Raw genomic sequence first — 14,563 nt, forward strand, 5'->3', positions numbered from 1 at the left:
CTATTTTCATTTTTAAACACTTGCAGTCTGTATAATGCATAAACACAACTTCATTCTTTATAAATCTCTCCAACAGTGTGTAATGTTAGCTTTAGCCACGCAGCATAGCCTCAAACTCATTCAGAATCAAATGTAATACATCCAAATAAATACTATACTTACAAGATCCGATGTATGCAAGCAGCATGCATGACGAACATCTTGTAAAGATACATTCTGAGGGTTATATTAGCTGTGTAAACTGTGTTTATGTTGTTCAAGGCAAGCGCGAGCTCCGGGGGAGGGGGAGCACGAAAATTAAAGGGGCCGCAACCTATATATCGGTGCATAGTTAATGATGCCCCAAAATAGGCAGTTAAAAAAAATGAATGTATGGGGTATTTTGAGCTGAAACTTCATAGACACATTCAGGGGACACCTTAGAGTTATATTACATCTTTTAAAAAGAAGTTCTAAGGGCACCTTTAAGCGTTTAAAAGAATTTTAATAGGAGACATGGTTGTGTACATTCCTATTGATCACACTGGCATCCAGATGATGTAGTTGAGCACAATTAGCATTTTAAAGAGCTGATTCAGGTATCTGGATCACAGTGATGGATTGATGCTGTATAATCCTAGTAAGGTTTGCCAGATCATGTTAATCTGCTGCATCCTCCAAAGCTTACAGTAGCACTTACAGATCTGCAACATGGGGAAATCGCATAATGCAAATTGCATTTGGCACAGATTTTTGGCCGTGTTTTGCATTTTAACTGGTGATAAAGCATACAGCAAGTGCTAATATACAACACTACAAGCAGGCTCAAATTCATTCTTACTAAATTCCTCAAAAAAGTTTGTGGCAGTTGATCTCTGAACTTTATTTCCTCATCCACCTCTGTTTTTACCTTCGGTTTCTGATTAAGAGTCTCACCCACGCACAGCCTTGGCTTTGCTGGGAAAACCTTATTACTGAAATTGGAACAATTTTCTCAAGCCATAATGCTGCTTTAGAGAGCAATGAGGACTGAGAGCAGTATGCTCATTATCTTCTTTTGTTGCAGGTCTAGTCAACTTGCACCTCAACCAGAATCTTGCTAAGCAAAACAGGATAATGAAGAGAAGGGGAAAGATGTTTCGTGACACTGCTAAATCACTCCGACTCTGCGTGCATAAAGGGGACATGTCATGGAAAAAAGGATTTCGCTCTTTTGAAATAAGAGCTTGACTAAATGTACTATGTGTAGACATGATGCAAAACTCTCTCCCAAATCCAAACAGCAAATATGGCTTGTTTGGAAATATGGGGTGTGTCGTCAAAACCACGCACAAGCACATGTGTCTGTCCACATACATGAGTATTCAGCAACTTCTTTTACACTGATGATCTACAGTGTAACCAGCAGATCTATAAAGGGGTTATTCACTCACCCCTACAACATTCAAAGTTTTTTTAGAATAAATTGTTTTCATTTGTGCTCCATGAATAAAATGGAAACATTTACAGGTTTGAAATAACATGAGGATGAATAATCGATGACAGAATTTTCATTTTTAGGTAAACTATCCCTTTAAGTGCTGCATGTTTACTGCTTTGAAAAAAGTGTTTCAAGCTATGTGTGTGTGTGTGATTTACATAATTACTGATATTTGCCAAAATCGTATCAATTTTGTATTGTCCAGAAAGACTTTTAATGCACACTACATTGATTCTGATGACAGTGTTCAACGTATAAGATTTGGTTTGTTCATTTACCCTTAAATCAACACGCCATCAACAGAATATCAATGTCTGGTGTGCGTGGTTGACCATTAATAGTCTTTTGTGGCTAAGGAAGGTCGACCTCTCTTTCTGAAACAAGCTAATGCACCTCCATTTTATCCACCTACCAATGGAGTCTCTCAGGACTCTCAGCCTCTTAAAATGAGAGAGAGAGAAAGAGGATGAGGCGAGATCACTCCTTTATGTCACAGAAAAAAAGCTCAAAAGGGTGTACAGGAAACAAATGGCCTTTTAAAAGTTCCCTCTCTCAGGTTTTCAGATGATTAATACAGGTGTTAGAGGGAAAAACAGGAAATGAGCGAAAGAGGACAATAAGATGAATTTAAATATAAATAATTCCTGTCGATATGCTTGGAACATTTTTGTTGCTTTTGGTGATTTTAATCATTGACTAATTATGTTTGCTAGAAAGAAAGAACTCAAACACACAAAAACTCATTTAAATGAGGAAATAAACAAATATTTGACCAAAAGGGACTCTACCGACCAAGTCTGAGCACCACTAATGAAGCAATATTTGCAATTACCACTCTCTGACATAAAGAAAATGTCAAATGCTAATGAATACGAGGTACTGGTTAATTTAATGTGCCAGAACAATTTCATCACAGAATATATAAATAAACATGAACTGCTTATCATGACAGGATTCAACATACAGTATGATATTGTAGCATGAAAACTTGCTGTTATTTAAATCTCGTTGTCATATTGAAAAGACTTGAAATGTATTTCGTTCCAAAGTGTCATGCAGCTGCCCTATATTTACATAAAACAAACCGGCCTACTTTACATAAACTTTCTTTCCAAAATAGTAAAATGAACCCAACTGATGACCACTGCAATACAGAAGCGCATGGTCCTCTCCAGTCCTCATCATAGTGTATTTGAGGAATTCTATTTGAATGATTCTTTCTGATGTTTCTATGGATACAGCGAGCCTCTGATTCATTCCAGGAAAGTGCGCTTCCTCAAGACAGCAGCACTTGAGAGTTTCTAGTTTGATTGGTGACTACTTCAGATGTCTCTTCTTGCAGGCTTTTAAAATTCTGTCAAAGTGCACCTAGAGCGGTGGTGAAATTTTACTTTCTAAAATTTCCTGGAACTATTTCAGAAAAAACAAAAATATAGCTGCGAGCACCAATTATCAAGATTCAAGCACTTGAAGCACATTCGTAAAAAGATTAGCAAGCCTGTAACCCATCTTGATCATAGATGGAAAAGACCATTTACAGCCAATTTACCATAGAAAATATATGTTTTTTAAAGGTTTTTAACAGTTATTGAGGTTAAGCCAATCGCAAAAGTTAGTTTTTGAAATAATCTCCAATATTTAACAAATGATTCCATTGACAGCGGCAGTCCTAGAGGCAAAGTTGCTCAGAATGAGGAGTCCTACCATGTGGTATGAATGTCGTGCGTGTGTGCGAAAAAGTGTGTGATATACAATCATTTACGCACATGAAAAACGCAAAGGTGCCCCTCGGTGGCCGAATTCTTTTGAATTTCTCACAGGCCTTTAGGGCCATGAGTCACACAGACCCAGCAAGTTTCATTCCGATTGGCCTTGTCTAATAGCAGCTCAAAATTCATTGGTCGCTGCCAGCTGTGTTTTTCAAGATATGCAAATGTCCTCAAAGGCAGTCTTGGCACCTAGGACAAAGACACTGCATGCCAATTTTCAAGTCAATCAGACTTCGGGTTGCGCAGTTATAGCCATTTTTATGTTTTTTCCATGTTATAGAACCACAGAGTAGCCAGTTGCCACGTCCTTTTATACACGACCACACAATAAGCTCTTACATACAGTATGTGTGCAGTGTTTGGTGAAAATATCTTATTCCATTCACAAGTTATAGCCATTTCGAAATACCCCAAAATTTTGCAAAGAACAAAGATCCGTCTTGAGCCGAGGATTCCAACGATATAGGACACTTGAGCCTACGCCTAATGGTTTAGGAGTTATGAGCGATTTTGTACTTTTCACCACTGTAGCACCCCTGTCAGACGGATTGGGGCAAGTCTCAGTGACATTGTAGACGGTGTGAGTACTACCAGCCCTCAAAGTTTCAAATCTCTGGGTCTCTTTAGTCTGCCCGATCACTTTTAGTGGAGAATGCTGATGCTTGGAAATTTTAACAATTACAATAGGATTTCGGCGCTATGCACTTGAACCCCTAAAAAGCTAAGAGATAATGTTTTTTTTTATATCCAAATGTAATGTTTATTCCAATACGACCTTCTGTTTTCCTGGCAGTTGTTTCTCACCTGAGTTTTCCACCTCCATTTTCTCAGCAGGTGGTTCTTCAAGCGGAAGTCCGTCCACCTCAGTAAAAGTAAATGGTTTCTCTGAGGCTACTATGACTCCTTTACCCTGAGGCTCCACTGCAGCATAGTGCGGGACAGATTTGCCCTTCATCATCCTCCTCTTCCTCACACCATACTTCCTCTCCTCACCTGTGTGAAAGAAAGCACTTTTCTAGCTGTATTTTTCTACATTCCACATTTTTCCCCATCTTTATTTCTCCTGCACCTCTAACCCAAAAAGTACATTATTAATAACTTTAAATATTAATTCATACACCTAAATATAGTTGAGTAAATATACATGTTATTATGTTCCCAATAATGCTGTTATTATACACTACATTTCAAGTTTGAAGTTGGTATGATTTTTTGAAAGAAACAAATACTTTTTTGACAGTAAAGATATTTTTAATGTTCCAAAAGATTTCTGTTTCAAATAAATGCTGTTCTTTTTAAATTTCTATTAAAAAACGTGTCATGGTTTCCAAAAAAAAATGTTTTCAATTTTGATAATTATAAAAATGTCTCTTGAAATATCAGCAGATAAGAATGACTTCTGAAGGATCATGTGACACTGAAGACTGTCATGGAAATAAATTTAAAATAATAATAAAAAATATATTAAAAAGACAATATTTATTTTAAATTGTAATACTTTACAATATTACTGTGTTTGTGATTATATAAATACAGCCAGCATCAGAGAATTACCAACCCCAAACCTTTGAACAGTAGTGTATATTTCTATACATACTGTCATTATATAAAGTGATGTCCAAAAAGGTCCTCGAAATTTTAAATGCTTTAAATTTAAATTAACATATATTTAATGGTTGATAATATATTGCTGTAAAAATCATAAATTTTTAAAACTTCATTAAAATGATTTTTTAAAATAGTGCTGTTCCTGGTTATAAGCAAAGACTATAGAATAACACAAGACGTTTCACTCGTATTGTTTTGAATGGGAGAAAGTGTAACGCGCAATATGGCGGAATAAGTCCCGCCTTCTAAATAAGAGCCAATCGCCAACTGGTAAAGTCATTGCGTCACTGCAGCGGCCATTAGAAGCTCCGAAATGAGGCACAAGAGATGCGCATTTAGGTCTGCGCATGCGCATTAGCTTGATCCAGGCTAAAAAAATACATTTTTTTGTCATGATTCGAGCGTTTAGAAACAAAATTTATGAGACACAGTTGTTGTCAGATTTCATTGGTGAATACAAATATGAAATTTAATCGAAAGCTTGGCAAACAGCTTTGGAGAATTTGATGTTTCCCTGCACTTTCATGCCCGAGAGGTGTTTCAAAGATGGTCGCCGAGTGAAATGACTTGTCTTAAAGGGACTTTGGTTATAAGTAAGAGCTGAAATCATCTGAAATGAACAGCAGGGAGACACTCACTCTCACCCTGCCCAATAGAGTTGTCCACAGTGATCCATTCCAGTGAGATTGAGAAACCGCTGCCTTTGGTATCAGATGGATCCTTCTGAACTCTCAAAAGTAGCACTTCAATGGTATGAACATGAGAGTGCACGTGAGCCAGGCTGTGAACGATGATGAATGGCTCCCCTAGACGCTCACTGAACTTCGACTGAGAGTAAAATAAAACAGTTATCAAGCAAAATATGTGGTGCACCTCATATGTATATGCTGAGAAATACAATGTATCTTCCAAAAAAAAGCAGATAAATTAAGCTGTCTCAATCAATCAATCTCAAACCAACAATTAGTCAAATAATTTGATGAGTAGGAACGGTTAGAGGCCATATAATGCTTTTTTAATATTTTCTTTTTCCTTTAGTGTGTAATGTCTCTGTTTATGCATGTATACGATCTGCAAAGTTACAAAGTCTATATTCACCCACAAAATGTCTACATCACAATGTGAAATATTAGCAATAATGCCCGCGCAAAGGCATTTGCAAGATGAGGCTTCAGTGAACTGTAGTGTTGTCACTATGTGGCTATTATGGTAAGGGGCATTACACTTCTGACACACACTTGAGGTGTTTGGCCAATCACAACATACTGGGTCAGCTGGCCAATCAGAGCACCCTGGGCTTTTCGGAAGGCAGAGCTTTGTAGAAGCTGAAACTCAATGGCTACATCAGAAAACTGACTTGTTGCCTGTCTCACTGCCCTGACTGCAGGCAGCATTTGCACATGAAGGCAACTCACAAAACTGATTTCGGACAGACTTCTGAGGCAGCGTAATGGTTTAATGATCTACAGCAAAATAGCGTGAGCTTTGGTGATGATTAAGTGAATATTTAATTATCACAGTAGTAATTTCTCGCTAGAAATTATATAAAAAGTGGAAAACAATGGTCAAAAACATACATTTACACAGAAATTAACCATCAACTGCAACTTTCAGATGCCATCTTTATTTTTTAGCTCAACTGTCACAGAATGGAAAGCACAGGATTGTGGGATATCAAAGCCAGCGAAGGATACATCTATGCTGCCTTCAAAAATCGATCAGATGAAGACAGGAAGTGAAGCTAACTTTGGATTCGGACGTGCCTTGATGCCTTCCTACCTTGGAATGCGTCCCCGAATGGCAGCATTTTTCAGTTTTCAGATGCAGCCAATTAGTGCATTTCAGACAGACTGGGAATAGAATTACTACAGTATGTTTTTTGAAAATTAAGTCATATTCAAGTACACCCAATAAACAAAATAATGATCTTTTAAAATAACATCATATGGCCTCTAAGTACAAATTCTGGTAGATTTTTCCCCACCTCCCATTTAAGAAATGAACTCTCTCCCCTCTTGCTGGTGCGCAAAAGAGTCAACTTTCCGGTTCCATCAGAAAGTGCAGCCCAAGTCGCAGAAGTCAGGCTCAGAGAAGCACACAACTGTTCCCCCTCACACAAGCTTGGGTCTGATTCATAACTGAACATCTCACGAGGTTTGCCCAAAGCTGTGTCCTGGGAAAAAAACAAAAACAAAAAACCCCAAAAAAAACAGATGGACACCTGTCAATTATTCTGTCTCTAATAACCACACCATTAGGAAAGGGCATTTTCAGATCTACAGATCAATTGCTTTGTTCCGAAACAGGAATTTAAATTGTTAAAATTTCTTGGTTTGGTTCGCTTTCACAAGGCAACATTTCTAAACTGACCAAAATTTGTTAAAGGATTAATTCACTTTAAAATTAAAATTACCCCATGATTTACTCACCCTCAAGCCATCTTAGGTGTATATGACTTTCTTTCAGACGAATACAATTGGAGTTATATTAATAAACACACTGATGCTCCCAAGCTTTATGTTGGCAGTGAACGGAAATAACCTGTTTGAAGCTCAAATAAGTGCACCCATCCATCATAAACGTACTCCATATGGATCCGGGGGTTAATAAAGGCTTTTGGCCAAACAGCCATATGGATTGTACTTACGTCTAAAGCGTAACTTATGCGTCATACTACTGGTATTACGCTACACATGGCGTACTATACTACATCCTACGTTATACACTGCGTAAGTTATGCTTTAGACGTACAGTAAGTAGAATCTGTATGGCCATTTGTCCGGAAGCTAGTTATTTTACTTTATAACGTGTTAAATATGGATATTTTTCTTACACAAATCCATCGCTTTGCTTCAGAAGGACTAACCTCCCAGAGCCATGTGGAGTACGTTTATAGATGGACGGATGCACTTTCTTGAGCTTCAAACAGGTGGTTTGAACAGGTGTATTAGGGCCGTAGATCACTGATAAGCTATGCAATATCGTTTTCATTATCGCAGATTAATCGCCTTCGATAATGAACGCGATATTGCGTAGCTTATCAATGAACTATGGTTCTGTTTATTAAATGCCGCTCCATTTGAAAGCAGGTGATGGCGATTTAGCGGCAATCAGGGAACCGGCTTTACTGACGAAATGCGCGTGACAATCGCATGCGATATATCGCCCAGCCCTAATGTATTTTAGAGGGCCAAAGTGGTGCACACTGCAAAAGGAAATACACTGATGAGCCAAAACATTATGACCAGTCACAGACGAAGCAAACATCGTTGATCATCTCCTAAAAAGGCCACATATTAAGGTTTAGGTAGATTAGATGGTAAGCAATCACAGTTCTCGTAATCAACATGTTGGATGCAGGAGAAATGGGCAGGAATAAAGATCTTTGACAAGGGCCACATTGTTATGGTAATGCAACAGGGTCAGAGTATCTCTGAAACGGTAAGGCTTGCGGGTTGCTCCCAGTCAGCAGAGGTACAAATTTACCAACAGTGGTCTGAGGAGGGACAAACCACAAACCCGCGACAGGGTGTTGGGCGCCCAAGGCTCATCAATGCAAAAGAGCAATGAAGGCTTTCCCATCTTGTCCTAGCCAACAGAAGGTCTACTGTGGCACAAGCCACACAAAATTATAATGATGGTTATGGGAGGAATGTGTCAACACACAGTGAATCGCACTTTGCTGACTATGGGGCTGTATGGGTATGAGTATGGGGCCCCTACAATGGGCACGCAAGCTTCGAAATTGAACCTTGGAGCAGTGGAAAAAGGTTGCCTGGTCCAATGAGTTCTGTTTACTTTTACATCACATGAACAGCCATGTACAGTATGTGTGTGCTGTTTACCTGGGGAAGTGATGGCACCATGATGTACTGTGGGATGATGACAAGCCAGTGGAGGGAGTGTGATGCTCTGGACAATGTTCTTCTGGGAAAACGTGGACATAAATTTGACACGTGCCACCTACCTAAACATTGCAGACCAGGTAAATCCCTTCATGACAATAGTGTTCCCTGGTGGAAATGGCCTCTTTCAGCAGGATAATGCACCCTGCCACACTGCACACATTGTTCAGGAATGGTTTGAGGAACATGATGAAGAGCTAAAGGTGTTACCCTGGCCTCTAAATTCCCCAGATCTCAATCCAATTGAGCATCTGTGGGATGTGCTGGACCAACAAGTTTGATCTCCACCTTGCAACCTACAGGACTTGAAGGATCTACTGCTAATGCCAGATACCATGGGACACTTTCGGGGGTATTGTAGAATCCATGCCTCTGCAGGTCGGCGGTGTTTTAGCAGCACGCACAGACCCAACATCATATTAGACAGGTGGTCATAAGGTTTTGGCTCATCTGTGTACATGCAGTTACAGTAAGGAACATTCATGGATCAATCCATAAAGGCTATGTTATATGTTAACTTTCTGGTTACCAGTTCAGGTGATAAAAACTGAACTATAATAGTACTAAGCAAGCCAACAATGTGAAATAACTTCTTATGTGTACTACAACGATCCACTATCTCACGATGATAATTTTTGTTTCAAGGGCATAAAGAGTCAACGTCTTGCCAAAGATCTTTAAAACAAATGAGATATCATCAGCCAACAAAACTATTAAGAAATCAAACTAATATATGCCACACATCTAAATCTGCATGTTCCTGAACTTCAAAGGCAGCAATTTGAAAAATTTGAACTTAATAATCATCAATTATACTTTCTATAAGGTAGCAATTTTTCCAAAGAACTGGGCAGCAATTGGCCATTAGTTTCCATGGAGTTTCACACAAGCATTAACAGAGATCCATCTCAGTTTTCACTTCTTTCCCAGAGTAAAATGTCCCCGTCTAGTACCTTTGAGAGAATACAAACAGTCCCCAAGGAGAAATAATTGCAGTATGTTAACTGTAATTAAAGCCCAACTGGCACATTTCATAACAAGTAATTTCTTAACCCAGCATGTCAGCGGCAAGAATGGCATAAATTACAACCAAATCATCAGCATTAGATTTAAACTAGCTCAGAACAAAAAAAATATGGTAGAGATGCCGCATTTTATCTTATTATACAGTTTGATTCTTTTCAGAAAGTAATGTACTGCACATTTAACAGTCTTAATAAACGATAAGCATTTTTAAATTTCATTTTTAGGACATGGTCATCTAAAATAGATTGAAATGAGCATGCACAATTAAATATCCAAAACAAACAAACAAGAAAAAAAGAAAAAAAAATTATATTAGCCGATAACCAATTACAACGCATTCCTAGATTAAAACATTACACTGTGGGCACTGTAAACTGCTTTCTAAAATTTATAAGATGGTTCAATTAAGCAAACAAGTAAAATAATGAGCAAAATAATATGTGAATAAAGTACATTTTATTTTATTTATTATTATTATTAAGATAAACTCAAGATTTGATCAAAATCTTTCAAAATTAAAAGGAAAACATCTATCCTGACACAAATATAAACCATGAATGCCCTCTGCTGGTAGAGAAAAACTAGAAATAGTCTAAAACTACACAGTGTATCCCCTGGTTTAAAACATACATGTACAGTAAGACAGTGTTTCTTCACCTTTTAGACTCAAAAGCCATCCATTGACTTTTGCTGTAATTATGACAGCATTGCCTGATTTCAAACTTTTTATTAACATAACCTGGGAATGTTGATATTAAATTAATTTATTTCGTGATACTATAAGATTCAAGATTCTGATGTTTTTCAATAAACAAATACTATGGTTATGGTGAGGAAAATATCTAAGTATATAAGTTTATATATAAGTTTAATATATAAGTTTTCAGTTTACATCTTGATATTTATCTTGATAATTAACTTTTCATATGTATATATATGTGTATATATATATATATATATATATATATATATATATATATAGAGAGAGAGAGAGAGAGAGAGAGAGAGAGAGAGAGAAAGGTCAAAGCTATGTGCTTTAGGAAGGAAATATAAGTTCATTAAATGTGTGGCCATGTTTCAGAAATTACATTAAAGTTGGCCTGAAACAGAAGCTCCAACAGTATTTTCTTCCCCATTGTGATGTATATCTGAGAGAAACGGCTTCTTGAACAAGAAATGTAGGACCATCCAGCCCTCGTGCCGAAAAATACATCACATGAGGGCACATCAATTAAAAAAAAAAAAGAAAGAAAAAAGATGGGTATAATAAAACAATTTATTATAAACAATGCAATATTTCAGAAGGAAAAAAAATCAAAACTGACAATTCATTTTTGATTTCATGGTGACTTTAAGAGACTCACCAATGTGACTGTTAGATTGAGAACCCGGCACTTGCTGTCCACAAAGTAGACGCTGTCTTCATACCAGGGGTCGATATGGAGGTAGTTGTACATACCAAATGCTCTCACATGGTCCAGGGTGTACTGACTGTCTTTCAGTTTAACCTCAGCCACAGCTGAAAGAGTGACACACAACTCATGCAGCAGACTTGGAGAAGGCATCCCACACCATATGATGTACAGTGCGCAAAACAAAGCTTTAGTTTGGACTAACTTTAAGATCATAACGAATCTTGTAGTTTATAAAGAGAAATGCACGTTGTAGAACTAACGTAAATCTTTATGTGGTTTATAGGGACTGTTATAATGTCAATACAGTTCACAGTGTAGTTAACAAAAGCTTTTTGGTTTATAAATTTGTCACGCTGCACTGAAGCATTAAAGCAACAGTTATACAATAAATAAAATCAGACTATAACAGGTCAAAGTTTTTCCTCACCTGCATCCAGCTCTACATTGTAAGTAGGAATGGAGTCCAGTGAAAGCCTGTAACTTTCAAAACTGGGATCCAGCAGCTCTCTGTTTACCATCAATGAGCAATTCGGTAAAGCCATATTTCATTAAAATTAAATTCCAAAGAAACAGTATATTCAGTTAGAGGACAACGGGCTCTAATAAAACCAAAATTTAACGTCGCTAGTAACAGGAAATAAGCTTTAACTGTAATGCACACGCTAAAACCCGGACTAATTTTCAGACGGACCCACCGCTCGGGATTCTGGGAAATTGAGTCTCTGTGGGTTTCGTTTTAATAGCATTTATAAATAATGAATTTAGTTTAAGTTTTAGTTTTAGGACTGAAGCTGTAAGAAAATAAAATCTGCGTTATAACGTCTACAGAAGAGAAAAAATGGCTTTTCTTTTAATATCATCTCTTAAGCCCCTCGTATTTAAAGATACAACAGTTTTAAACCCAACAGTTGGGTTTGTCCATATTTGGAAAAACAACCCAGGATTCTGAAGTGTACTATTTTTATAGTCAACAAGTAGAACTCAAATACAGTTCATTGTATTGTACATTTAGGCTATCAGGTCAACAGAGGATTCAACAAAAATAAATTACTGAAGTAAATATTTAACAAATTACACCATTTTTGCAAATTGCTCGTTGCATTTGCGCTATAGGCAAAAGTTCTGTTTGGAAATTCTTCCCTTACAGCACATGTTAGCAGATTCAGTTCATACCTCACTTTTTCTTTGGTTTGCACAAAAACACAAAAGGTGACATAGCATCTTCTTAAAACAATTGAATCATTATCAGATTTGAAATAGCCTACATGGTTAGACTTGTGTCTAGACTCTAAAGGTTTCCTTCTGAGAAATGTGCCAAATCTGCAGATTCCCAAATTCAGTGTGCACTCTAGCAAGTTTGGTTGTTTAGCAAAAGTACAGCAAAACTGATTGTTGATGAATTGATTAAAATCTAAAAAAAAAAACACAAACCCGTGACAGGGTGTTGGGTGTTCAAGGCTCATTGAAGCAAAAGGTCAACGAAGGCTTTCCCATCTTGTCCTAGCCAACAGAAGGTCTACTGTGGCACAACCCAGCTAACAGGGAACGTTCCCATAACTTTCACTAACGTTATGTAAAAGTTAGAAAAACGTTCCTGAAATAATGTTTCTGGAACAGTCTTATAATGTTTTCATAGTTAAAATACATTCTCTTAACGTTAGAAGGAAACATTCTTAGAACAACATTTTTGGGACGTTCTTGTGATTATTTGTACTTGACTGATGTTCTCATAATGTTGAGAGAAAACATTCTTATAACAACATTCTTGTAATGTCTTTATGATGTTATTTGTACTTGACTGATGTTCTCATAATGTTGAGAGAAAAAGTTCTTATAACAACGTTCTTGTAATGTTTTTTTTCCCTAACATGGGTTGTGTTTTTGGTTTAGAAAGTGTAAGCTTTGCTCTTTATGATTCCATGTTTTGGACTGTGTACTTCGCAGAGACTCCAACACAGTTTAGTGTACTACTACAGTAAAATGTGAATCTTTAAGTAGTCATATATGTTATTTTTGTATTCAAATATTTAATGAACTTACTTAATACTTCGGAAAAATGTAATCACTCTGGAAACATGTGTCTTAACACAGTTTTTGGTACTTAAAAATTCTGTTACGTTGAAATCCATACATGTGGCTGTGAGAAATAAATTGCTTACATTTTCATAATGTAAGGAATTCCATTGCATAACATTTCCAAAATGATAGAATGGAATGTTCCTCTAACGTTCACATAAACCAAGAAAAAAACGTTCTTGATCTTGAAAAAAACTGGACGTTTTCAATGTTTAAAAAACATTCAGAAATAACGTTTTCATAACTTAATGGGATTGTTAGCAAAACTTTCTAAGAACATATTTTTGTTAGCTGGGAAGCCACAAAATTTTAATAATGTTATGAGAGGAATGTGTCTCAACACACATTGAATCGCACTATGGGGCTGTATAGGTATGAGTATGGGGGCCCTATGGGTATGTAAGCTTCGGAACTGAACCTTGGAGCAGTGGAAAAAGGTTGCCTGGTCCAATGAGTTCTGTTTACTTTTACATCACATGGACAGCCATGTACAGTATGTGTGTGCTGTTTACCTGGGGAAGTGATGGCACCAAAGATGTACTGTGGAATGACGACAAGCCGGTGGAGGGAGTGTGATGCTCTGGACAATGTTTTCCAGCTATTCATGTGGAAATAAATTTGACACATGCCACCAAGCTAAACATCGTTGCAGACCAGGTAAATCCCTTCATGACAATGGTGTTCCCTGGTGGAATTGGCCTCTTTCAGCAGGATAATGCACCCTGCCACACTGCACACATTGTTCAGGAATGGTTTGAGGAACATGATGAAGAAAGGTGTTGCCCTGGCCTCTAAAAGGATTTGCTGCTAACAGCAATGCCGCAGGACACCTTCAGGGCTCTTGTAGAGTCCATGCCTCAGCGGGTTGGTGCTGTTTTGGCAGCACGCACAGAACTAACAGCATATTAGACAGGTGGTCATAAGGTTTTGGCTCATCTGTGTACACGTAATTACAGTGAGGAACATTAATGGATCAATCCATAAAATGTATGAATCTGGCTTCTGGTTACCAGTTCAGGTGATAAAAACTGAACTGATATAGCATTAAGCAAGCCAAAAATGTGAAATAACTTCTTATGTGTACCACGACGATCCACTATCTCACGATGATCATTTTTGTTTCAAGGGCATAAAGACTCAACGTCTTGCCAAAGATCTTTAAAACAAATGAGATATCATCAGCCAACAAAACTAAATCAAACTAATATGTGCCACACATCTAAATCTGCATGTTCCTGAACTTCAAAGGCAGCAATTTGAAAAGGATTACAATGAACTTAATAATCATCAATTATTCTTTCTTAT

The 14,563-nt window shown here is 37.3% G+C and overlaps 1 protein-coding gene across 2 annotated transcripts in view; it reads right to left on the reverse strand.

The window, feature by feature from the left end:
* The window catches only part of nudcd1 (NudC domain containing 1), a 37,894-nt gene extending 26,031 nt beyond the window's left edge, over positions 1–11,863 (reverse strand). The window contains exons 1-5 of one of the 2 annotated variants that reach the window (XM_048202416.1): positions 11,610–11,863; positions 11,132–11,286; positions 6,821–7,009; positions 5,481–5,664; positions 4,033–4,221 (exon numbers count right to left, since the gene is read on the reverse strand). In XM_048202416.1, the coding sequence (XP_048058373.1) occupies positions 4,033–4,221; positions 5,481–5,664; positions 6,821–7,009; positions 11,132–11,286; positions 11,610–11,724 (832 nt within the window). In that variant the 5' untranslated portion in view covers positions 11,725–11,863. Of the gene's footprint in view, positions 1–4,032; positions 4,222–5,474; positions 5,665–6,820; positions 7,010–11,131; positions 11,287–11,609 lie in introns of both variants that reach the window. The other variant, XM_048202415.1, reaches the window with a different exon arrangement.
* Positions 11,864–14,563: the final 2,700 nt, after the last annotated feature.

This window comes from Megalobrama amblycephala, linkage group LG9 (genome assembly GCF_018812025.1).
Source record: "Megalobrama amblycephala isolate DHTTF-2021 linkage group LG9, ASM1881202v1, whole genome shotgun sequence".
Taxonomy (NCBI): domain Eukaryota; kingdom Metazoa; phylum Chordata; class Actinopteri; order Cypriniformes; family Xenocyprididae; genus Megalobrama; species Megalobrama amblycephala.